The sequence below is a fragment of the Coccinella septempunctata genome, chromosome 7, assembly GCF_907165205.1.
Source record: "Coccinella septempunctata chromosome 7, icCocSept1.1, whole genome shotgun sequence".
In the NCBI taxonomy this organism is placed as follows: domain Eukaryota; kingdom Metazoa; phylum Arthropoda; class Insecta; order Coleoptera; family Coccinellidae; genus Coccinella; species Coccinella septempunctata.
In genome coordinates, this window is record NC_058195.1 from 16,771,824 (window position 1) to 16,799,632 (window position 27,809).

At 34.7% G+C, this 27,809-nt stretch overlaps 1 protein-coding gene across 1 annotated transcript in view; it reads right to left on the minus strand.

Moving 5' to 3' along the window:
* LOC123317185 (probable chitinase 10) overlaps positions 1-27,809 on the minus strand; it is a 68,925-nt gene that overhangs the window by 14,413 nt on the left and 26,703 nt on the right. The window contains exons 2-4 of the mRNA XM_044903578.1: positions 12,441-12,528; positions 10,886-11,308; positions 7,588-7,767 (exon numbers count right to left, since the gene is read on the minus strand). Coding sequence (XP_044759513.1) covers positions 7,588-7,767; positions 10,886-11,308; positions 12,441-12,528 — 691 coding nt within the window. The remainder of the gene's footprint in view (positions 1-7,587; positions 7,768-10,885; positions 11,309-12,440; positions 12,529-27,809) is intronic.

Genomic DNA, 27,809 nt, shown 5'->3' on the forward strand with positions numbered 1-27,809 from the left:
GTGAGTTTCAACTCCTAATAAATGACAGCAAGAAGTTTATCACTGACATTAAGGAGAAGATTGTTAACAACATTCTTTTGGGTCTAGTCAGGATGACTTTTGTGATAAATTAGCCAATTTGGAAATAGCAAGTCCGCCTACAACACACGATAACGCCATTTGTCCACAAGTAAAGTAGACTCTGAGATTAGCGAATAAGGTGAAACCAGAGAACGGGTAAGAAAGATTTCAGTGAAAAAATGAGAAGAGCACAACGGGCAAGAAGATCTCAGAATCCCTTGAGTAACGCAGTGTGATGTGATTTGATATCCTTATCTGAACTTTCTTCTTAAGCCCGTTTGCAACAGCCGAGAATTCTCTAGAAAATTTACTCGAGATTTCATGCGCCGTGAATTCTTTACCGTTGCATACGCACTTTCGGTAGCATTCATTCATTCAATCATTGCTGTATCCCGTTACCGGGAATAAATCTACAAAAAGAAGAAAAAAAAGAAAAAAAAAAAATTGCGAACAGACTTGTAATTAGGGCTAGTTACGACTGTGTGCCTTCCTGTGACTGAAGAGACCCAACCGTGACCTACAGATCCTTCCACACTCAGGGCAAGGATAGTCACCAACCAGATCTGGCCGCCGCTGTATCCTTCTCGATTCTCCATTATAACTGTGTACTAAAGACCTCCACTGTGACCTGTCTGACGCTAGTTGTTCCCAGTTATGATTGGCATTAACTAATTTTAGGGATTGATGTAGTGTATCCTTAAACCGCTTATACTGGCCTCCTGGTTTCCGGGCTCCCTCAGTGAATTCGCCGTATAGAGCTATTTTGGGGAGTCTTGTGTCTTGCATCCTCAGAATGTGACCACTCCATCTGAGTCGGGCCCTCGTTACTTGAGTCTCAATTGTTGTACAACTCGCGCGCTGCAAGACTTCTGCATTCGAAACTTTGTGGAACCATCTGATGTGCATTATCTGTCTTAGATGACGTTGTTGCGTTTGTTCAAGCTGTTTAATATGTCGCCTGTAGGGCGTCCAGCTTTTGCTTCCGTAAAGAAGCGTTGGAAGGACCACTGCTTTGTAGACAGCTGTCTTGGTCTCCAGATTGAGGTAGCATACAAAATAATCTCTGCCATTTTCTTGCGAGAATTTTGTAGAGAATTCTCCAGAGAATTCTCGGCTGTTGCAAACGGGCTTTAAACACTAGTATTCATTTTCAGACATAAAAACCATATATATTGTTCACGCACAAGTCTATAATTTTGCTAGTCCGGATATGTTTTTCAAATTTGATGAAAATTTCAAGGAAGCCAGTCGTAAAAAGTGAAAAATCTGTAAAATTTGAAATAATTCCACCTATAAGTTCAAGATTTATTGCAGGGAATGTTCAATGATCCCCTGTATAACGGTGTCAAAAAGAGATTTAGAATTTTTATATTGAATTAATTCTTTGTGGTTACGAAAAAAAAAATCATAATGTTCACGTACAGGGTGATCCAATGTTCACGAAAATAGGAAAAGTATAAAATTTTCCCTGTACGGATCTGATTTATTCAATTTCAGAAATATTGAAAAAAGGCGATAGTAAAGGGTGACGAAACTTCAAGATTTGAAATAATTCGGTCAATTAGTTCAAGAGTTATTGAACAGAACCGTGAAATTTCACCCATAAGATGAGCATCACCCTGTATATCCCAAATGAAGGCACTCAGGCGATTAGAACCTCTTGATCCAGCATCATGCCATTAATTCATGGTATCCAGGAAATAAAAATTTCAAAGAGCAACCCTTCTAATAATAAATCTCGAAATTTCATCGATCTCGTTCAGTAATGTCGGTCGAAAGAGGTTTTAGAAGTTAGAGGTAGATGGTAGACGTGGAAAAAATGGAGATGCACTCGCCAAGATAAGAAACAAGAAAATATTGGACTGTCTTCATAATCATTTCCAGATAAAACTTTCGTATTCTTCACATCGAGCACTGAGCAGAACAAAAATTTAAGTTCATCGAACGTCTTCAATAGGAAACTAATACCGACTTACACTGAATACCTAGTCAATAACTAGTTTCGTATTTCTTCTTCCTATTTTTCTTTTCGTCTGTATTATTCGAAACAATTAGCGGTAACGAATTAGTGTTTTTTCAAGCGATAACTTATTTCCTACTTTCTAATCGCCCATTCAATAATAATAAGCGACTTCAATTATCCTTGCCATATAGAATTCAACACCTACTCTTTAGTTCTAACGCAGCAAAAATTTCGTTTCCGAGAAAGCGATGGTGGAAATGTTTTCCTAATTGAACACAAAACCAAACAATGATTCGAAGCCGCCTTCTATTTTACATAAGAGATATATCCTCGATAAAAAATATACCTAGTTACCAAAATATATTCATTTATTTCTCCATAACAGAACATGAAATCAAAGTCTTTCAGGAGTATCACTAGAAACATGGGATATCTATGTCTATGTATGCAAATACATCGTAAATTTCATTACACATGGTTGAATGGGTGCAATTCTTCAATAAAATTGAATGACTATATCATCTTCTTCCTTAACCGACTTAACTCTCAACTTCATTGATGCTTCGAACTTTTCATTAGGATAAAGTCTAACTGGTACATATTTATGACCGACCTCAAGAATCAACATTTTGTCCCATTCATCTTCACTGAAATCTTCCCTACTCTTAGCTTTTTCTTCCCCAGGACTATGCAAAATAGTATCAGGCAGATTGTTTTTAGTCAGGAACAAATCTCTCTCGACCATTACGTTTGTTACTTTTATGTTATCTTTAGTGTCAACGAAAATTCTGAAGTAGTCACCCTCAATCTTCACCACCTCATCAGTCGAAGGCTGTAAATATTCTTCAGTTATTCTGTCTATGTACTTAGAGTCCTTCAGACCAACCACACGACATTTTTTCAAATCAGGTACTCTGATGTGATTCGAGAAGAGAAAATGAAAATAAAAGGAATATGGGCTCAAGTTGATAATCTGGAAATACATATGGAGCTCCCTTTCAAGGAGTGTTATAGTGTACAGGATCCTGTAAACGAAATTCCATATGTTATTGGAGACTTGCCCTTGCTCCAGTTCAAGAACAACTTGGATGTCACCTGTTGGTAATTTCATGGGCCCTCTGAATATCTTCCACGTCATTAAATTCGCGAAACCATCTGCTGGGCCTAGAGGCCAGTATCTGTAGTGAGGAAATATCAACATAATGCCTCCATTTATGGCTTTGAGATTGTCGTATATGGTTCTTCTGCTGGCGAAGAGTTGCTCAACGCCAAAGACAACCCAAGAAGTAACGTTGGCACCGAATAAACTGATGGTACATTGGACATTGTCGCCTCTATCTAGGTAAACACAATCTAAGGTTTCGGCATTCATTTCTGTTTATGGAAATTATTGATTTTCATGTTGAAATTTATGTCACCACTGACAGTGAAAGATACACTCAACAAAGAGAACACCTATGGTCTTCCATAGGGTGGGATGATGAATAGCACAATGTTTTTGCTATGTCAATTCATTGGTTCATAGTAATCATTATTCAATCCCATTGTTATCAATGTTATTTTGGACAATGATCGAAGCAATTTTCAAATTACCCTTTAGATTTTCAAAATCTTTAATGGCGATCTCTATTTTCTAAAATACCAGTGTTTCAATACATGGCATATGAAGAAATGCACTGGTGTTTCAAGATGACATGATATATAACGATCTTCCAATAATTTCTGGATCACGATGCAACGAAGATGGTTATTTAGCATAATACACAGCTGACCTTTATCGTGATAATAACTCAAGAAGATATTTCCATATTTCGTAAATTGTAGGGGAATGCTGGGTACGTGTCATCATACTGCTCAAGTAGTGCAACTATCGCACATATTTCGGGTAATGAATGCGATCAATTTCGGTTGTGTAACGTGCATTTTCTCTCTTTGAAAGTATTATGCTAGTTTTGATGGACACGATTATGAGTTATCGCGAGTGTACTATGATCCCTGCAATTCTGTTTTTTTTTTATTTGCAGCACTGACGAACTATTGGTATCGAGGAGCAAATTGTTATTTTTCTAACAAGTGTGGAAAGTGATACTTTTTGTTGCACGATTCTGGAAAAGAACTACTTCCCAAACGTCAATGCGTGTGTGAAGCAATACTTTCGAAACGCTAGTAGAAAAAAAAAATTCGTGCGAACAAAACAATTGAAAAGTCCCGAGTATTTATTTTTTAATCCTCGGTATTGTATATTATTTGTTTCCTTAAAGAGGAGAAATGTCACTGCTCACTGCGAGCCTATAATTGAAGGCGAGCCATGAAAAACAACATCTCCACCAAACAAATATGCTTTTTTTCAAACAGTCTAGAATTTGTCATAATCTGTAATTAACTTTTGGATTAGATTTATTTTTACAGTCGTTATAATTGAAAAATTTTTGAAAAATATAGATAGTTTTACGGTTGTCATATTTTACATACAACACTGTTTCCCCCATCGGAGAAAAAACAAAAATTCTCGATGATTCTGTCTGTCCAAATATGACGTTATTATTGACAGAAAAAGAATAATTCTCGAATTAAAAATATATTTCGGGTTGGATAATAGTTATTTTCCTATCAAGTGCGGGCAGACACTTTCCGCAAGAGTGTTGACTCGCTTGATACGATTTCAAAGGAGCTTGCAAGGGGTATGAATCGAAGAACGGAAACCCTTAGCATATGTGTGCTTATTGATTATGTCTACATATGATATTTTCGGGAGATTGTTGAAGTTTTGGGTGGAATTTTCTGTCGTAGAGACCCCCCATAAATTTCGTTTTTTTATGTGAAACGCATTAAATTCTACCATTCTACCATATTTTTTCTACAAGCGCTTGAAATATCAATTGCACGATACAGATCATATGTCATTTGATTAATTCATATATAATGACAGACGTAATGTCATTACTATGAGTTTCTCATCGTTGACGTTCTGTGCATAGAAACATGATAGAATTTAATTTACTCTATAATATTTGCGTGCGGAAAAAACACCTGCCAATACATTCCTGCACGCAAATATGTGCGGGAAAGAAATAGCAGGCGTTTTTCCCGCACCTTTCGGAAAAGTGACTCTTTACAACTTGGAATGCGTGCGGGAAAAGGGTTGAACGCGCACGCTTGTAGAAAAAGATTTTTTTCTTTCGAAAAAAAATTATTTTCCTAGCAGGAGAGAATATATTTTGGAGCTAAAAAAAGCATGAAACTGCCGTTATCCGACCGATGCGAAGCATAGAGTTCGGGCAACAGTTGAGTGCGGGAAAGACACTTTCCGCAAGAGTTACTACAAGCGCTTGAAACATATACCTACTTTGACTCGAACAAATATTTTAACATGAGATTCTTGAGGTTAAAGGAAACATTTTTGCCTTGTAATTTTTTTCTAATCAGCTCGGTTTAAAAGATACACGCTGTTGAAAAACTTCAAAAAAATTATTTTTATTTATTAGTTTTATCTCACAAACGTGAGAAACATTTCGAATGGAATGAATTTCGAAATTTAGGTTTTTATTCATTTGATGAATCTTTCTGGAGCACAAGACAAGATATCACGCACTTCTTCCAGTTTTCTCTTTATGACCATTACGACACGTTCCATACAATACCAAAACTTCAAAAAACCAAAATCTTGAAACTAAGTTGGACGCTATCTGATGAATATTTGAGCGTTTTGTAAAATAAAAGTATTCTTCACATTATCTCGTATAATGCACCGTTTTCGAGTAATTTGATGTCAAAAAAATGAAAAAGTATCTGTGAAATTTCAAAAATTGGTTACTTTGGCTGAATGTAATTCAGTTTGAAAGATCCACAGATGTGTAGTGTCACAGATTTAGCTATAGTTTCTGTGAAGGTAATTTTGTTTGTCCAGTGGTGGCACAAATCATTATGAAAAATTAACTTAACTTAAAATGGCTTTTTATCAGGGCCAAATCGGATAAAATGGGGTAGGAAAAAAAGTTTTTTTTTTACCTTAAAAATCTTCTGTTAAAATGTTGGTACATATAACTATGCGTCCATTTTACGAAGCAGATCAAATTTAATTTGATTTTTTTATATGCAATGATACATGTAATTCTGCATGTCGCTACCATGGTTATTATCGAGGTTATTATTATATGTAAAATGATAGAATTCAATTTATCCTATATTATTTCAGTGCGGGAAAAACCTCTGCCTCTTCCCTCACCGTTTAGGAAATGGATTCTTTGTGACTTGAAATGCGCGCGGAATAAGGGTCGAATGCACATGCTTTTAGAAAGATTAATTTTCAGTTCCAAATTTCCTGAATTTCGAAAAAAGTTGACAGTTCTAGGTTAGATGTTTTTCCAATAATTTTTTCTTTGAAATTGAGAACTATTACTTTTTGTTTGTTTGGAACAATATCTCTCGTGGTCGTTTTGGATTAAAAAATTATTTATCGAGTACGCGCTAAAATTATTTCTCGACCCCTAAAAGAAATATTGTTAGGAGGAGTATTGGCTTTCTGATCCAAGGAAAAATGTTTCACGTGCACAAATTTTCAAAGAATGGAAAAATGGTACCTGCATTGTTTACCGGATAAGAAAAGCCTAATATTCCTTGACGCTTATGGTCCGACATAACTAGTTTTCACAGTACAAAATATTCAACAAAATAACCCTACTACCCCACATGTTGTCCAAAATGTTTCTCATAGTTCTAATAATGTTCCTCCAATTTTCATTAATTGTATCTACTAACTATCGACTAAGTGTAAATACCTACATAAAACAAATTGATTTTAAAATGTATTCTCATCGATATTTTCAAAATATAAATTAATTCCTTATAATCGACTGTTCTCACAGTAGTTATATTATATTAGGTATATTATATATATTTTCTTAAATATAATATATATTTCCTAACAGTTGAGAAATCTTTACTTTTTCTTTAAGAAATTTTGTCTGGAATGTCGAAGTTTCCTAGCGATTTGCGGAAAAATTATTTGTCTTAAGCGAACAAATATAATCATTTTAGGTGGAGAAAATTTTTTTCGAGAATGGAAAAAAAGTTTTTAGACCGCTAATTTTCTGAACTCGAAGAAAGAAAATTTTTTTGGGTCACGGAATAAATATCTTCTGAAGACAAGGTGCGCCCGAAATACAAACATATCGACCACGAGGACAAACTATCTGTCAAAAAAATATTTCCTGAACAGAAAAGGTTTGACACTGAGAAAAATATTCAAAGAACAAAAAATTTTTCTCCAAGCACGAAGAAAGATTATTGCTCCACCCCATAGAACCCAGAAAGAGGATTAATTTTGAATCGTAAAAAACAATATTTTCTGGCTGGAGAAAAAATATTTTTTCAGTGAACAGTACAATTTCAAGCGCCATAGCTCAAATGAATTTTCAGGAATGACAGTTCAGACCTTCTAGTAAAACCGAAATGATAAAAAATTTATCTGGCGTCATCGAATTCGACAAGTCTAGGTCCAGCCAAAATATTTCCTCCGAATTCTATATAATTCGGAAAAACTTATTATTTTACAGTTTTCTCACCTTTCAACAGTAAAACGTAGTTCTTTTTGTCTTCGCCTCCTTTCGGATACTCCCAGTCGAGATCCAATCCATCGAAACCCCTGTCTCGCAAGAATGGAATGGCACTGAAAATGAAGGTTTGTCTAGCGTATCTCGTCTTAGACATATCCTTGAATTTTTGTGTTCCAAATGACCAACCACCTAGAAAAAGACATCGTTGTTATTATTTCACGTTTTCTCGGTACCTTTCAGGAATTCTAACATGACAAATTGAGTAATGGTCTATTGTTTGTTTTGTAAGACATTATGAGTACTTCATAACGATAATAATTGGTGTGGCAACGAGACCACTCGTAATAAGCGATGCTCAATCATTTTAATGATCGTTTTATAGGAGATCTGTTCAATTTCGTTTTGAAGAACAAGTGTCTCATTTTTTATCGTTCATCAATTTAAATTTGACATCGAAATATGCTAGTTCATTGTAGAAAAATAAAAAAAAATTGTAACGGCATACAAACGATAATAATTGATTTCTGTGTGCTGTTAAAAAAATTCATATTTATTATCAGACATCGAACTATTTTCTATATTACAATATTTAGATTGCTTCATCAAAGCCTCTAGAAACATAAAGTGAAAAAGACAAGAAATTCCTCAGTTTACCTTTAATGTCAAAAAGTATTTAAGAGTTCAGCGAGGTAATTATCTATTTTTTTTTAATCATTTATCGAAACATTGTTGATTTATTTCAAGACATCATCCTAGTAGTTGGGGAGCCCAAGAGGGAAATTCGAGATTTACTCGAGCGTGTCAGATATAAGGAGAGATACTTTGGACCCTGTAGAATACGTCTACCAAAAATTAGGAGGAATTGTCTAGGACACCCTGTCAGAATAGTAAAAAAAAAACGATCATTTTTACATACTCACACAACGTCACGTGTACATTCTCGAGCGCGTTGGCTCTTTTTCAACAAGGGATATAGAGGCTGGAGTACCCCAACGGTCAGTACTTGGGCCACTTCTGTACAACATATACATTCACGATATTCCGAAGAACCCAAGAACCATGCTAATATATGCTGATGACACAGGCATAGCAACTCGACACCACAACCCAGAAGTAATAGAACGAGTTCTACAAGAAATGATTGACGAAACAAATGACTGGTGCATAAAGTGGAAAATCAAGCTCAATGGACAAAAGAGCCAAGCAATATAACTAATTACTACAGCAGAGAAGACTGCGACCCACAACGAATCTAGAAGTTGACGGGGAAGAAAACGATTGGAAAAATGAAGCCAAATATTTAGGAATAACGCTTGACAAAGGACTTACTTGGAAAAGTCATATCAAACAAGCAATCGACAAAACGAAAGCAGCTATGAATAGACTCCACCCTCTGATAGGAAGAAGAAGCCACATGTCGAAAGAGGCAAAATTGAAGATAATTAAAGCCGTTGCTAGGCCTCAACTGACATATGGATCAGTTGCCTGGGGTTTCACGACAAGGAGCCATATCAAAAGAATTCAGGCCACTGAAAACAAGCTGCTACGATGTGCAATAGATGCACCTTGGTTTGTCCGAAATAGACAGATTTATAGGGACCAGAAATGGGAAACCATAACGGAATTCATGATTAGAAAAGCAGAGAAATTATTCGAAACAGCGAAAAACCATCCTAATCAAGAACTCAGGAGACTAGTAGACTACGACCCAGAGGAAGACAAAAAGAGAATGCGAATTTACCGAAGGAGACAAAGAGATCAATTAGAAAAAGATTAAAATAAGAACAGAAACTTATTGAGAAATCCAATGAAGTGTTATCCAATGAAGGATAAACACATCAATTCCAGCACGATAGTGTGCGAGAAGAAAACCAACTAAGAGATGAACGGTTTATAGGCAAATGCCCGGAAGCAGTTAAGGGCAGATATTCTTCCTGCTACACAAAAAAAAAATAACTTCTTTTCTCAATTTGAAGCTAATCATTAAAGAGTAACGGAAAAAATAAAGGTAATCTGACAGTTTCAGTTTTTTTGAATTATGCCCTCCCTTGGGCTTCAAATTTGTTTCGCATTCATTATTATAGTAGTAGAGCTCAACATTTTGTACACATGTTTTCCGAAGCAATTTTTTCTGCGTTTGAACGTTTTTGAGATATATGGCGATGAATGTACAAAAAATTGGTGATACCTGAACTACAACTTCTTCATTACAACGAGATAGAGGAAAATAATGCATTACGGTCATCTTTTTTCGAGAAACTTATAATGCCATCAACTGCATTCCTTTATCTTCTTTATTTTCAAGTTATAGATTAAAATTAAAATTTCAACTTTGGTCATTATCTCCGTTTCTGTTTGAGCTAGGATGTTAAAATGAAAGCGTTATGATTTCTTAATAGCAATCCAGTGAAGTACTATGATTTTTTCCTACAGGTTAATTTGCCGAGCTATAACATAAAGTTGTGTTTTTCTTATGAAAACAGTAGTTTGAAATGACTTAAAAGAATCGCCATTTTTTTACCGTTTCAGAAATACATCATACATCGCCCTCAGTCTTTCTAAGTCATTTTAATCTACTGTTTTCATAAGGAAAAATATATCTTCTTGTTATAGCTCAGCAAATATACCAGTTAGAAAAAAATCATAGTAGGCCACTGGATTGCTATAAAAGAAGTGTTTCTATAATGTTTTCATTTCAACATCCTAGCTTAAACAGAAACGGAGATAATGGCCAAAGTTGAAATTTCAATTTTGACCTATAACTCGAAAACAAAAGAAGATAGAGGAATGCAGTTGATGGCATTATTATTTTCTCGAAAAAAGACGACCATAATGTGCCATATATTTTCCTCTATCTCGTTGAGTTGAAAAAGTTGTAATTCCGTTATCACCAATTTGGCCCACCCTGACATTGGCTAGCTAAGCTCTTCGCCCTTATCACCCTCTGGATCGAAAACGGAAAAAACTATGTAAAATTTTTTCAGACAGAAGTTGTATAAAATTTAATAATCTACAACTTTCAGAATGAACACAGAAACGATTAGAGATACAGGAAGAGAGATATTTAAAAAAAATGCATCGTGATCATCTTCAAACTGTCAGATTAAAAAAACTCCCACTGATCAGGAGTAAAGGGGTGGAGGGCATAAGAATTTTAGAAAGTCATAGGTGGGACATGGCACAAAAAGATTGAGAAACCCTAATCTACCACTTTAAACGAGTTTTTCACACGGAAGGAAGAGCAGCTTCGACCGTATAAAATTGGCCGTGGAGGAATAAACATAGGATAGTTGTAGTCCTTACTCACCAATAGCCAGTAGAGTCTTCAGCTTGGGATTTGCCTTTTTCAATTTATTGATCCTCTCGTAAAGTCCGGTCTTCCCATCCTTGGTTTCATCGTTGCTCTCGAATGATGACAGCTTACCCTTTTTCAACCAGCCGAAGGCAAAAATGATGTGAGTGCACAAGTCGGGCAGGATGTCCTCTGGGGTGAATTTTCCAATTTTAGTTCTATACTGGGACCAATTCGTGTAATAGCACACGATCTTGTAATCTTCCTTGGTTCTTTTGCCGGACTCCGCAGGGGCAAGATCATTGTCGGAAGTCTTTTTGTGATTCGGCCTGGACCTCAGTTTAAACCTGTTGACACTGGACGAGACCTCTTGATCTTTGGATATCGATACGCTAGTTTTTATTTTGTTGCTGGGCCTTCGTAGTCTTCTTCGTGTAGCTGAAAATTTGAAAACTGAGGTAGAGGCGGATGAAAAGGCATAGCTAAGAATGATTTCGAATGACTCAGGCAACAAATGTTATTGTTGGTTAAACTTGAACATCGACTACTCTCAAATTAAAGAATGCAACTTCTGATACTAAGAAATAATAAGTTGAACCTTTTCGAAAACCTATTATATCTACTACAGTAGGATAATAAGGTCTGTTAGTCTTTTGCATCCATATATAATAAAAATAGGCTTATCATACTTGGTTACTCAGACCAACAATTAATTATTTTGCATAAGTTATGTTTAACTCTCAAGGATAATATCATATTTCCATATGCAACAGCCTTCATGACCCTCTTGAGTTTAATATTCAACGATGACACTCAAAATCAAAAAGCAAACAGCTGACTTGCTCACGATATCACATTTTGTATTTGATATCACTCTTTTACCACGGCAAGGTTTAACGCGTCATGGCCGCTTTGAGGCGCCATCTATGAATTATTGCCATCCACGATAACTGTGATTTTGAACGCCAGCGTCCAATTTCCGTTACTTAGGCCCTATTACTCGCACCTACCTTAGTCCTTTTTTTGCCATAATATGAATAATTATGTACACACAAAATTATTTTAAAAAATAATGAAATAATATATCTCATCTATTCTCAACAAGCATTTGAAAATCTTTTCAGTTTTTTATTGATGCATTTCGATTTAAGAATTAAGTTCCGAAATTTGGGGTATTAGAATTTCATTGCTGTTTTTCTATTGTTTTTTGTGTGAAATATAATTTTTTTGTTCTGGAGCCTCAATAACAATTTGTGGTTTCTTATCTGCCAATTTCTAAGAATTCACAATTTGAGGTAAAAACTTTTTTCTACACTTTTCATTGAGAGAGCATTCGATGTAGAATGGAGAACAAATATTGGGTTTAAGAATCTATGAAGTTAACGACATATTTTGAGATATATAGATATATGCTTATTTTCGAGTAAGTACTATCTTTGAGTATTCAAATACTCAAGGGTGGTATATAGTTTTGTCGTGTTGATGATTGATGATTTGGTCCGTGAAGGATTTTGTTCAATTAGAGTACACAAAGAAAAAGTTTTGATGTGGATAGTGTCATGAAACTTACCTCTTTCTGTATTTCCTAATTCGATGATGACTAAAATTAAAACGCATATAAAAAATATAGTCCGAAGCTTACAACAGGGCCGTGGTATCTGAAACAAATAGAAATAGATGTCAGTCATGAATTCAATAATAAAACAATCTTTCAATGACATAATAAAACATAAAATTTTGGTTCAGTAAACATTGTTATAATTTGACATGTTGACATTTATATCAATGCATGTTATTCATCTGAATTGATTAAATTATAATTTTCCTTCATTAGTTGTTTCATTATTCACTTTATACAACTTGTTACTAAATAACTTTCATAAGCCGATTTGGTGTGTTTTAAAAGGCAGTCATTTCCATTTTTCGACATGTCATTCAGAATTTTATGTTCATCATTGGCGTGCGTATGGGTAATGATCTTAATCTGTTAAAAGGTCAAAATGTTACGCCGCTGAGATATTTCAAACACAAAATAATTTTTGTTTCATTGTTCATTTTGTTGCATTTTGGTTTCTATGCAAAAAAAAAATTAAGGTCTACCTTTTTTTTCATGTCTTCAAAACCCTATTAAGAACGATCTAATATGTGAAGGTTAAATTAGAACAATAACAAAAAATGAGGTTAATAAATAAATAGATGCAAAGATAGCTGTAGCTTTTCACAAGAATTCAAAAATGATAAATAAAAATATGTTAGTTTATTTTTCAGAAAATTTTCGGAAAAATAATCATTTCCGATATATAGCAAGTAGTAATTATTTCTTCAGGTAGAAACAGCCTGTGAAGTTTATTACACTTACTAACAAAAACTTGTTTCCAGAGTGGTTTGTTATTTGTTGTTATTTGTTGAGGTATAATTCTACTAATTCGGAAAAACTAAGATCATTAGGATAATATCTTAAAAATAGAAGATAAGTAGATATCTACTTTTTATTTGTTAGATATAGAGCATTTCATTGAATAAGCAAGACTTACACTTGCAACGAATCTCTGAAATTAAAGTACCTATTGTGATATGTGATAAGCATAATATATTTATTATACTTAGATATATCCACTTTAAAATTTGCGGAAAATATTCAAAACAATCAACAGTCATATTGACCCTCCAATAACATTTCGATCCATCAAAATTGGTCGCGGAAATATCATACAAATGGTAAGACTGTCCAGGAGATTTTAACGATACGCTAAGAGCGAAAATTAGCTATTGTTAATTTCAATTGAGACTTTTAGGTGACAAACTTTTAAAACATCAACTTACTGCTACTAATGAAAATCCGAATCACTGAATTGGTTGACTGATTCCAATTCGTAATATTTTCGTGTGACGCAATGTTGAGCTGAATTAATATGGAAAACCTTCAACTGAAAATTCAGCTATGTAAGATATCCTAAACTGTTAGCGACAAATTGTACATGTCTTGAATTATTAGTGTGTTCAAAGGTGTAATTACGCCAAGGACTAACGTTCTCAGAATAAGTGAAAGTATCTTTATTTACTTATTTGTAATAACGGAGCTCGTGGTCATATTCACAAAACCAGTGGCGGAGGAGTCGCCTCAGGGGCCCAGGGCCTTACAGAAATATCGACCCCTTGTCTGCTAAAAGTGTATGCACTGTGGCTCAGTTTATTCGTGAAATATTATTAGGATCAAATTAGTTTGTGTTCGTGAGTTCTAGCGCCTTTTATTGAGTATCCTGGACCTTACGAATTGAAATATAAATACCTACATGTAGGGGAGAGTGGGGTAATTGGGAACGGCGGGTAATTGGGAACGGCGGGTAATTGGGAACAGCTAGATAAAAAATACTTCCTCATGTGCGACACTGTCTTCAACATTTTCAACGGATGCATCTGGCGATTCTCAGGGCTTACTCAAAAGTTGCGGCGATAAGTTGCATATTTCCTGTTACAGTGAGTCAATGAATGGATTCCGCATTTCAACTATAATTTTTTCGTGTGTTAATAATAATTGTAACTATCTTATTTTGAAGTTTAGAGGTGCCATATTTTGTTGATTCCATACTGGTACTATGTTTTTTCAAAACCTACGTGATTTGAAGTTGAAAGAAAATGGGTAAGTGAATGCCAGCCATTTTTAATTCTTTTGATAACTTGGGGTAATTAGGAACGATGTCAGGTGGGTAATTGGGAACGTTCCTTGTGTTCCCAATTACTTCTGTGCTGCTCTGGTTGATAGTTAACAAATATATTAACGTTGAAATGTGTTCTATCTAGATGCCAAGGAAATTATAGAAAAAAGACTGAAACGAAATATAAAATTGAATATCCCTGCTGTGTGTTCGAAGATTTAAGAAACGAAAAGCTCACATCAGGCTAAGCTTGAACTAAATACTCTGTTCCGAAAATTGAAACAAAATGAATTCAAGATATTATCAAGTTCACTAATGAAAAATCAACACGAAGGAAAGCAAAGAAGGCAAATACCTACAGAGAAATGTTAAGAAAGAAAAAATTTAACATAAAGAACCTAAAACCAACATAAAAAGGGTACAAGAAGGCACGCCAAAAGCAAAGAACTGAGAAATTCAACCCAGGTCACACAGAAGAAGAATTTTTCTGCATAATTTGCTATGTAAGGTATGAAGCCCCACCAATGGAGGATTGGATCATATGAGATACCTGTAAACTAGGGGCACATGAAAAATGTACTGCAAGAGAAACAAGACGTGGATACTTGTGTGATATGTGCCACTTCTAATTATTTTTATTTGCTCCAGGACTGTTCACAATTACCCCATACGGTGTCGGGTAAATAGAAACGATAGTATTTTTTGATTTCGTTGATATTTTTTAGGAAACGTTGATTTTTTATAGTTTTTTGCTTCCGATTAGTACATAAATGAGCAAAGTTCATTTTTCAGTGGAACTTTAATACTTTTAGTGATTTTTTGTATAATTTTTCAGCGTTTGAAATTAAGTGTTCCCAATTCCCCCACTTTCCCCTATACTTAGTATATTTGTAGTAATTCATTCACCTTTTAGAAATATAATTTGCCATTGGAAATATACCTGACGCTGTGGTATTTGGTAGTTAGTATTTCATATACTTTTGGCTATATATTATACATAATAGATAGTTATACTTTATTTGATACTTGTTTACATATATCAACAAAAGGTGTAGATCGTATCACAATGAATACATTTTCACATAAAAACGATGAGATGGTGGTTTCAATAATGAAAATTGTATTTCAAACAAACATAATTCATTCAACATTCACTTGAAATTCATGCAGTAAAATTTGACACATAATTAAAAAATTGGACCTTAAAACAATGCTTGTTCTGATCATGTTATTTCGCTCCATATTCAATTCATAGAACAAAGATTACCTACAAAGTTGACTTATGATAAAACAAACATGCTTGAGAGTTTGAATTATATCGATATTTGTTTGAACAGGTTTTGCTCTACGTTTTTCGAAAAAAAAACTTAAATTTTCATCTCAAGGTAGCTCTGAACCAATTGCCAATCAACGAAGAGTCTGACAACGTTAATTTGAATGCATCAATTTGATATGTCATTGATATTATTAACATAGGTGATTATCATAATAGAAATATCTTGAAATGCAAATTGTGGACTCTTGTAACTGAAAATTTATTCATGAATCTGTGGTTTTCTTTGGTCAATTCTTCTATGACGCTAAAGTGGGAAATTTGTCTTCAAGCCAAGAAGGACCAGGCCTAGGGCGGCCAGATATTAGCGGCGGCAAACCATGACAAAAATTCCCTGATAATAAAAAAACAATTAAGAGTACCCCAACCTACAGTGATTGATATCTGTTTAAATAAATTCAACATTCTACATGGCTAAATGCCTAGAGTGGCCAAAACTGCCACTGGGAATTGTACTCTAGAGAGCCCTTCGTAGTGAAAAAAAAATGTTCTCGTGAAAAGTAGATATCAGATATTTGGAAGTTAGTTATGGAAATATGGGCTCTAGAACACGCTGAATATATCTACCTTCCTTTAGGTTTTCATCGTTGAAATGGCATTTTGCAAAAATTGCAAACTTCAATGTACATACAATATCTCTTGTTATATTTCTCCGATCCAATTGAGATCTTCGGTCCTGTAATCAACGTTGTGTCCTTGAATAGATATTGCATAGAAGTTGTTTTATAGATTCGAGAAAACCAAATAATTTATGATGCGATATAGTATTGCACTCCAGAGTGCCCTTAAAAATGGAGAAATTAAATAAATTTTCTCGTAAACAGTATCAGATATTTGAACATTTGGTATGGAAATATGGGTTTTCGAACACGCTGAATCTATTGCGAGCAATTCCGAAAGCTTCCTTCGTTTAGATTTTCGTCGATGAAATTTCATTTTTTTTAATTGCAAATTTCAATCTGGGATAAGTCCTGTTATATTCCTCCGATCCAATTGAGATCCCCGGTTCTATAATCAGCGTTGCCGAGGCTCACACCCTAGCACAAAAACTGGATTTCGAAAATCGAGATTTTTTTTTTAAACAAAAATGAGCAAGGCGTTGGTTAGACCACCCTAAAATGACATATTTGCTCTTGTGTTTTAAAATCAGGGTGTCCTAGGATATGGAGTGAGAAGAGTTTGTCTTAAATTCGAGAAAACCAAAAAATTTATGATGCGATAGAGAATTGCACTCGAGAGAACCCTTCAAATCGAACTCGACAGTGAAAAATGGAATACCAAAAATATATTTTCATGTAAACAGTTTCAGATATTCGAGAGTTTGGTATGGAAATATAGGTTTTCGAACACGCTGAATCTGTTGCAAGCAATTCCGAAAGCCTATCTCCCTTCGTTCAAGTGTTCATCGTTGAAAGGGCAGTTTTCAAAAATTGGAAATTTCAAACTGCGATATGTGTTGTTATATTCCTCCGATCCAATTAGAGCTCGATTTCGAAAATATCAAATTTCTGGTCAAAAATGAGCAAGGGGTTTGGCTCCCTAAAATGACATATTTATGGATTCAGTTCGGTCATCTGCTGAACGAGAATGGATTTAGAGTGCTATATTTTTTTTTGGTAGAGACCAAAATTCGCCTCTTGTACCTAAATTTTCATAAAACACTCCGAAAAGTTCCTTGGGACACTGTGAAATCTAGAAGCCTCTGGATCTCAGCAACAATATGCTACAACTCCTTGCTGGATTCCTAACAGGGCATTGTCGCGTCAAGAAGCATCTGATGAGAATGGTTGAGCAGAAACTAACGAGGGCAGATTCTGTGGAGAGGAGAATGAAATTCCTCGCCATTTCTAGCGAACGCAAAAATCCCTTCAGGGGGGAAACTTCAAGGAGTGAGGAGGTATTAACCTTAAAGCTATTCCAGATACTGTATTTCATCAAAACTCTGGAGCTGGACTCACAAGCTGTAGACTACATATCGTCAAAAACAGCTCTGATGGGAGGCAAGACAGATCTTAAGGTCGTAGTGCAACGAAACCTCCTTCAATCTAGAACATCTGCCTAATGAGCTAGCAGGACTCCTTGATGAATTTAATTAGAGTACATGTGGACTTTCTAACAGCCTCTTCTGGAGTGGGCTTGGATAGAACTCCTCAACAATTCGACAGTGACAGTGGCAAGCTGACAAGTCAGCATGTTGCTTCTCTCACGGTACCAATTCTTTGGAGTTAAAATTTCAATGCACAGCAATAAATAGCAAGATTTTTCATTGTAGCTCAAATTGTTATTGTCCAGAAATTCCAGATTATTACTGCACACGCTTTTAATATTTGTTGTGAGTTTCATTATTTTTTAGAAGAATTCTGAACAGGATTTTATAGGAAATTTTTTATCGATATGACAGCACATCAATGCATGCAAAAAGGACAGAACTAGACTTCGTGAAATCATTGGTTTTTCATCTGCCTTATTAGCCTGATCAGCTGACTCTATATTAGGTCCATTTTCGCCCAATATTGATTCTGTTGATAATTCTGCCAAATATTCATTTACAATTTCAACTTTTCGTTAAGAAGTGTTATTTCTTGTTTGCATGATTCCATCGAACCCATTCGTATTTTCCAGAATCGAAAGAGAAAGCTTTCAATTCATTGAGGAATGACTTCAAAATATCCACTCCTATTGACAATATAGAGCCATTGCATGGACTCTAATTTGGCTTATGACTCATAAAGGTAAACACAACCATTCTTCGACAAAGCCACGGAGGTTATAATATGTAAGTAATCGTTGTCCTCAAATGGATAAAAAACATTCGGCTGGATTCAATCTGAAGTGAAGGCCAAAATTGATTTTAAATATGGAAGACGACCATTAATATTCATGAGGAAGATGAACGGCATACAATCAGTGCTCCATGAACTCGCCAATTATTCAAGATAATCACCTGATGCTGTATGAAAATCTCAATATGATTCAGTCTTTTGAACGAAACCGCTTGAGCTATTAGTTATTAATTTTTATTTTCCGCAGTGCAATATCGAACCATCAAGCTGAAAGCGCTCTCTTTATACTTCATTTCACCTCTCATGCATAATAATCGGTAGGTACATTAACATCAATATATGAAGTATTCTCACATAATCAACCACTTTCTTGAGTGCATCGAGAAATCTCCTATCAACAGACGAATGGGATTTTTATGGTATGGACAATATTGACTTTGATCTTCAGATTTCATATCCGATATTGGAAAGTTGATTGGTCCAAAAGTAATTGCGAATGTGATGGGAACAGCATTTATTAATAAATAATTGAACTGAATTATGTATGATTCATTTCAACCACGAAACTTGTGGTACTAAATTCTTTAATGATTTTGATCGTATATACGATTAACGGCGATTTCTTATACAGGGTGTTTTCAAAGACTGGGCTTTTTTCTGACAGAAGGTAGAAGTCATCAAAATCAGTCATTTCATCAAAAATTGTTAAGTATACAAGATGGCTGAGCTACAACCTCTAGAATTCCGACAAAATTAAATGTCATAAGGGGTTGCTGTGGAAGGTCACTCTGGCATCGAAAAATCGGAACAAAACATAAACATATGACTGGATAACGAATAAATGAATGGTTCAATCTTCCAAGTCTATCTGATTAGTGGCATCAGGTCATCATCATCAGCATCAGCATCAGATTCAGGGTGAAAAAAGAATACAATATTGAGACATTTTATTGAAAGTTCTTATGTTGACAAAGTGCTATTATTGTTACACAATTTTTTTCACTCAATAAATAGTTATTATTATTATTTATTATTTACGATGATTGTTGGAAGGTTCGAACAAGAAGAAGATTGTGATGACCAGTGTGAAAAAATTTGTGAATAATTTAGATGAATTTCATGGGTAGGATCTCGAACTAATATTATACTTGGTCCTCAATACTTTTTTGTCAGTTGGTATCTAAATGATGTCTATGAGTTTCGATATTTATTACTAGAAGAGCTGCTCTTTCAGAGTATGTATCATATTTGAATCTACGAAGATTTCTCTGGGATATACGCTTGTCGAAAATTGACCTCGGAAAATTTTCCAAAAAGATGGGTTTAGTTAAAGAATCGTCGATACCGAATGATTGCGCACCAAGCTCCAAGATGAAATTCCCAGATTTATTACTAGAAGAGTTCTTCCTTCATAATATTCATCACATTTGGATCTACGATGATTTTTCTGAAAGATGTCAAAATTGGTCCATCGAAAATCTCGAAAAAGGTGGGATATGGGATGAGTTAAAAATTCGTCAAGACCTAACAATGGCTGCACCGAGAACTTCCGAGATTTATCACAAGAGGAGTTGCTTTTTTAGTATTATACACGGTGACAATTCAGAAACTTGCCAGGAGAATTATGTCGAGACTAGGGTGTTTTCAGAGAAAATGCCGGAACATGTCAATTTTTATTCGGAGGGGGACATATTTTGAGCAGAATTGTAAGCCGAAATTTCCTCAACCCTTGGTGTAGGGTCTATATCACCCCTAAATTCTTAATAGGGAATAGGAGGTGAGATTTACCTCAATTGAAAGATAACTTGACTCTCTACATGAATACTAGATATGGTTTGCAAATTTTTATTGATTCCTCGAAATAGTTACAGGAGGTGACAATTTGAAAACTTGCCAGGCCAATTATGTCTCGACAAGGATATTTTCAGAGAAACAGCCGGCCAATTTTTAAGGGGAGGGGGGAAGAATTTTGTGCAAAATTATAAGCGTAAATCTCCTCAAACCTATGTGTAGGGGCTATCACTTCTAAATTTTTAATAGGGAATAGAGGATGAGCTATACCTCAATTGGAAGACAATATGTCCCTCTACGTATTACTTGTATTATGAGGGACATATTGTCTTTCAATTGAGGTACAGCTCACCCTCTATTTCCATTTAAGAATTTAGAAGTGACAACCCCTACACCTAAGATTTGGGAGATTTTGGCTTACAATTCTGCTAGAAACATGTCCCCCTCCGAATAAAAATTGACCTGTTCCGGCATTTTCTCTGACATTCTTGTCGAGACATAATTGGCCTGGCAAGTTTTCATATTGTCAGCCCCTACTTCAAGGACTCAATAAAAATTTGTAAAACATAGTATTCATGTAGAGAGTCAAGTGATATTTCAATTGAGGTATAGCTCACTCCCTATTCTCTATTGAGAAAATAGGGGTGATAGCTCCTACACCTAGGGTTGAGGACATTTTATGCTTAGAATTCTGCTCAAAATATGTCCCCCTACGAATAGGAATTGATCTGTTCCGGCATTTTCTCTGAGATCATTCTTGTCGTGGCATAATTCAACTGGCAAGTTTCCAAATTGTCACCCTGTATGTATTACATTTATATCTACCATGGATTTGCTGGAGATACGCGTGTCGAAAATTAACCTTGTTGCTGTCTGAGAACTTGAGAAAAATGTTTTCAAATATCGTAAATTCATTTAATTTCCCCTTTCAAATAAGAATATGTTTCAAAGTAGTTCTCTTTGAAACACATAACTCATATTACAATTATAAAGATGAACTTACTTCATATCAACGAACACCTAACAGAATTTCAAATATAAAATCATACCCTCCTTTTCAAAACCACCTCTGGAACCGCCATTGTACACAATGAGTTCTCCTTCAACGTAGATGCAATCTTTTTTACTTCATATATACCTTTTATATTCAGAGAAACATTAAAATCCGTTTTTTCGAAAGAACGCATGTTTTGATTAATTAAGTTTTTCCACCACCAAATTCATATTGTGGTTTTTATTCTTCCTTATCTCTCCTTGAGTAGAAAACAATTTTCATAACGACTCATCAATTTTTCAAGTGAAACCCATGCATCTGTTTTTCTGTATAAGTATAAAATATAAGTTATCTATCTTTTATGTGTTGATTGAATGCGTGGGAATAATCAAACGGTGAAATTCAATGTTGCATCCTTTCTCCAAATACATACACTGTTATTGCAAGAATATTCTATTTTTACCGTCATTTCGAAAATTCAAGTGAAAGTGGATACTCCGATAATAATTAGTCAATGAACCCGTAGTCCGTTGCTGAAGTATGAATATTCTGTTGAATTAATTATCGCCGGATAGTTTTGGGTTACGAAAAATGAGAATCGAGTATGGTATATGGTTAAGATTAATTGAGTTGATCTTATAATTGAAGACTAGGAGAAATTAATGTATTAAATCTTTCAATTACGAATACATTTTTTGAATTCCAATTTCGAAACCTCATCTAATTCATATTTCCCAGTATCTTTGTCTTATGTTCTGAAGATATTCCAGTATTTTTTTGATTTTGGTTATTTCTATTCTACAACATTTGTTCAAATGGTTATCTTCTGTATTAAAAATAATAAATTAGGTAAGTCACCATAACATTCAGTCAGTCATATTTTGACTGACTGAAGAAGCTTCACTTCTTCTCCGACGATAGAAAAAATTGCTGTGTCAACGATGAATTTTTTTCCGTCCTCCTTATGACATAATATACTGTTCAACAATTGTAGGGTAGAAAGAAGAAGGATAGGAAACGCCCTCATATTACTAGTGCTAAGAAACGACTACATTTTGTCCTGCGTTCATCACATTTGACCATGAGATGGCGCTGAAAAGTACTGTTTAATAACAGTTTTCTCTTTCATAATTGAAGGGCGCGAAATTCGAATTCTATTCCTTATATTGAATTTCAATATCGACTTTGTTGAGACTAGAAAACAAACATCCTGAGCGACCAAAAAACTTGGGTTTTTTTGTGATCAGGATGTTAATTTTCATTTGAACATTGTTTGGAATCAATTGATATCAATAAAATACGCTGTCAGATGTGCTAGATTTTCATTATAAATTCATAAAAAATTCACAAAAACAAAAAATTTTGGACAACAAATAGAGCTTTGAATAGGACACAAAAGTAAATGGTGACCTCTTATACGTCGAAGTTGTTATTTATGTGCAATACATTGTTAGTTGAATTTGTCCAATTTGTATCAGAAATTAATATGAACCAATATTGAATATACATACAATCATAGCAGACACACTTCAGTTCTTCACATAGTAGTTACAGAATTTTCAGTACTACAATTGAAAAAAAACCTTACCCAGGTATACAAAACCTGCTCTATGTTAGCTCATCGGTATAGATTCTTTATCCTCTTCATCCTCTTTATCCAAAACACTCACAGCAGGTTATATAAGACTTTGACTGTCACTCGATTCCCAAAACGAAATCAATAAAACTTTTGCATTTCTGAATATATTGAAGGAGTAGCAATTGGGAATCATTGAATGAACGTTTTAAGGTCATAATTTCACGTAAATGGTCCATTCATGCAAGGGATGCTTCCTGCATACAATAATTTACGTGGTTGAACAGTTCTAAATTGACTTGCAGTAAAAGGTACACTACACATGGTGTAATATTCGATCAAGTCATTCTCTTTATGCCCTGAAAATTGTATCCTCTTTGAAGCACTGAAAATAAAAATCAATGAATGACCGAGTCACATGTTACATTATGTTACGAGTTCTATTACTTTCATTTCCATTTCCCTTAGTAAAGTAAAATCTTAGTTTTGAAAAATCCCTTTAATTTGATCCATAGTTTTTCACCATGCAATAATTTTCGACCGATATTTTAAGGTTTTCACCAAGAAATTAGACAAAAAAATTTGAAAATCAACAACTAGAAGGAGCTAGATAAACAAAAGTCGGTACGAGAATCAAAACCTCTTTGATCGAAATGGTCATCTGAAATTCTACAAAATTTGAAGTTTCTGATTTCAAATTTGTATTTTAAAAGTCTTCAGATCTACTTAGATGTAGTTTTCGGACTTGCGTGTTAGCCAGAAAGTTAGTTGTAACCAGAAAAATTTGATTTTAACCTTAAAAGTCGAATTCATTCACTTTTCCGAGATATATCTACTGAATATTTCTAGCAATATGTGGTACCCATTGCTTGTTGGGATTATTCTTCCATTCGAAGTACACCACAACATGTCTCCAACCGGATTGTTAACTTCATCGACGGACATTCCAAAATTCAAGAAAAATCAAATTATGTGATTCAGAATCTGGAGGACGAATCCAGACAACTTCCGCCACTTTAAGTTGTCTTGACATTCTAAAAGCTGCCTCACATCGATTTTTTTCGGTTCTCAACATTCAGATGTCTAACCGATTTCCTGCTACAGATATGTCTTCGAACAAAGGTGCTAAATAATAGCTTGCTTGCAGTTTATAGAGGCCACACCTGACCTCTGGCTATATGTCGACCAGCAAAGTGGTTCACCTTCTTTCGAGTTGTTCAACGAAAGGGAGAGTGACATTATGTGCGAATAAAATGTAACGTATATTATTGGTATTTTATTATTGGTTCAGTGGTTCAGTTCAACTACGTCATTTGAGGAGAATTCGAAAAATATGTTCCTTATGTGACTGTTTGAAATTGGAATCAAATCAAATTAGTGGAGGAAATTAAGGGACCAAAATTTAGTGACGGGTTATAACTGGAAGAAAAATTCGAAGAAAAGAAATTGAAGCTTTAATTTTTGGATAGGATATTCCAAATTTTTAGGCATCAGTGATTTTGAGTAATCAAGATAACCAATGAATATGGTAGAGGAAATTTTGTGGTGGTTTTATTTTGAATAAGACACACTTTACATTGCATTGACAATAATGATTCATTGCTTGGTTTTGCAAGAAAACTCGAAAGCCTTTTTTCTGTTACTCGCAAATTCATGTAAAGAAAAAGAAATATGTATTTATTTTTAATGGTTGAACCTTGTAGGAAGTTAATTCGAGGTTTTTAAATCCATCGATAATTATCGATATCTCTACAACCAGTGGTTGCACTGAGAATGGAAGATGGATTTAAAAACCTCGAATTAAAATTTTGTTTTTGATTATAATCAAAAACAAAATTTACTTTGCAAGACATTATAACTCAGGGAGAATAGTCTATGCATCAAGGTCGAACAGTAATTCAAGCTGAATTAACACATCATCTGTCTCATACAGAGGTTGAGCCAAAACAAATTTTCCAATTCCATAAACCAGAAAAAAATGATTTTTTTGTTGATGGTACCTACCTATTGCTAAGATAACTCGAAAACCAATGAAGTTCAAGTATTTGGAAGTTCAGATCTAAAAATTATAGACACTTGAAGATACCTACAACTTGCTTGCTTTGAACTTTCTATGTGTCTATATTCCTTCAGGTTACCGATTGTTGTAAAAATCTTAAAAATTTTTTGGTTCTATAATTTCCTACCCTAACGTATAAAAATTCTATTTGAATTATGAAAAAGGGGGAAGTTGATTATGATCTGGTTATAATGTACAAGATGTTCGCCAGAAAAAGACGTTGCCAAAATGTGGCAACATTGCTTTCGACCTCTCAGAAATTATCTGTTTATAGAAAGGCCTCAAAGATAGATATTCTTAATTTTTTTTGGCAAAAACTCCAAATCCATAGCTAGAAAGATAACGTACTTATAGTAATACGAATATAGGACCATTTTTTCTGAAAATTATCAATTAATACGAAACGGACAATCCGAGAATCATAAAGCTTTTGATTTTTTCTTCTCGAGCTCTATTCAACTGTCGAATGGAAGAGGGTGTTCCATTTAAAAAAAAAGCTTTGTACTTTGTATTGCTACTCTGTGAGAAAATGAGTTAGTCGTATGTTATTAATGAATTATTGAAGAAAGATTTATTCAAAACAAATTTTACTCAAAAATTTTCTCGGTATATTCTATAGTTTCGCATATAAGGTGAACGGTCTTTTTCTGAAGGACACCCTATACCTATTATGGTCGTTGAGAAGTAGTCAGGATTAGACAGTATTGATCGAAATATTCGGAAAGGAATTTGTTCCAAAAATTTATATATTAGCGATGCAGACCTGTTGGTTTGCGGTTTTTTGATACCTGTATCCAGAGCGTGAGAGATCCGACTGACCAGCCTCATTATTCCTTTCGTTTTTTGCAATATATGACCAATTTTAAATATTTTCGAGTAGGTCAATAGGTTAATGGTCTTCAGGTAAACAATGCATTCGAGAGAATTTCTCCGCGACGTTGTTTGAATACTATACTGGGTGCATTATCAAACTCGAATCAGATTATAACCCACATTCGACGAAATGTATATCTAGGTCTTAACACTTTCATTTGTACTTCCTGACCAATATATATACTTTCATGTTTGAAACGATCGCAATAGATCAATAAAAGGAGAATTTTGCATATACCAGTGTCCCAGTTATAATTGTGCACCCTCAAACGATCCAGAATTTGTGAAACACTCAGACAGCTCGATTTTTGACGGCAGGGGGACATTATCTGGGATAACAAGCTTGTTTCTACTAGCAACCCCCTGGAGAGGGTTACAACCCCTTCAGGAATTTGAATAGGGAAAATGGGTAGGTAGTTTTGTAGCACAAATGTATGCATGGATTCAAATTTGTATGAACCTGCAATTTGTGTTCTTATCAAGTGAATATTTCAAAGTTACAGGGTGTTTTTTATGGAATGATGGTACCGATAAAACTAAATGAAACAGCGAAATTTGAAAATTTATGGTAAATTTTTAATAATACTGTTTGTTGAAAATATCCATGCATTCATTTGTGCTAGAGAACTACCCACCTTTCCTATTCAAATTCCTGATGGGGTTTCAACCTCTCCAGGAAGTTTGCTAGTAGAAACAAGATCATTTCCCCTCTGTCATCAAAAATCGACCTGACTGAGTGTTTTCGAGAATTCTGATTCGTTGTTGAGGGTGGACACTCTTGAATGAGATACCCTGTATGTACCAGGTTTAAATCACTCTGTAAACAATCAGACCTTCGGCCAAAACATCCATTTTTGATTCCATTAAAATATGTTGATAACCGGTGAATCGACTAATGGTAACCAATAGAGATTTGGCAGTAAATCTGGATTGCATAAGTTGAAAGTTGAAAAAATATTCACCACAAAATTTCTGTGTTTAATCTATTCTACGAGGATATATTGAAAAATTCTTAGCCTACTATAGAACCAAACAAAATTTCAATGTCAAATATCTTATTACTCAACATATTCTTCTCACTCTTCTCACTTCTACATTTATTACAGCAAACCTACAACGTCTCTAGACCTTTCAAAAAAATGTTTCTTCTTGCTCTGCAAAACAGACCTCCAAAGCTCTTATTACCTCCTCGTTTGAAGAAAATTTACGACCGTTTAAACTAATTTTTTCAGTTGAGGAAAGTGATGATAGTCGGATGGAGCCAAATCTGGTGAATAAGGGGGTGTTCTAGTAATTAAAATCCTAAATCACAAATTTTTTGCATGGCAACATGAGATTTATGTTCAGGAGCGTTGTCCTGCCTAAACACCTTCGGATAGCTTTCCGCGTGTTTTCTCTTTAATTGTTTTCCGTAAAGTGGTCAGTAATGTTGAATAGTGATACCCTTATCCAAAAAATCAATCATGATTACTCCATGGGAATCCCTAAAACTTAAGTTGAAAACTGAAGAACTTTTTAAGCAGATTTTTGGACACGAAACTTCTTGAGTTCTAGAGAACCAGAGTGTCACCATTCCATCGATTGTTGCTTTATTTCTGAATCGTAGAAATTTACCCATGTCTCATCCATAGTAACAATTCGGTTAAGGAGTCTACATCGTTTTCAAATCAAGCACAGATCGAACGCGATACTTCTACCCTTGCACGCTTTTGATCAGCATTCAAACATTTGAGTATTCTTTTCGCAGCAATTTTTCTCATGTCCAAATTGATGTGAACTATATGATGAACGCGTTCGTATGAAATATTCAGTGCTTCAGATATCCGTTTTAACCCAATTCGACGGTCTGATAAAATCATGTCATGAACTGCAGC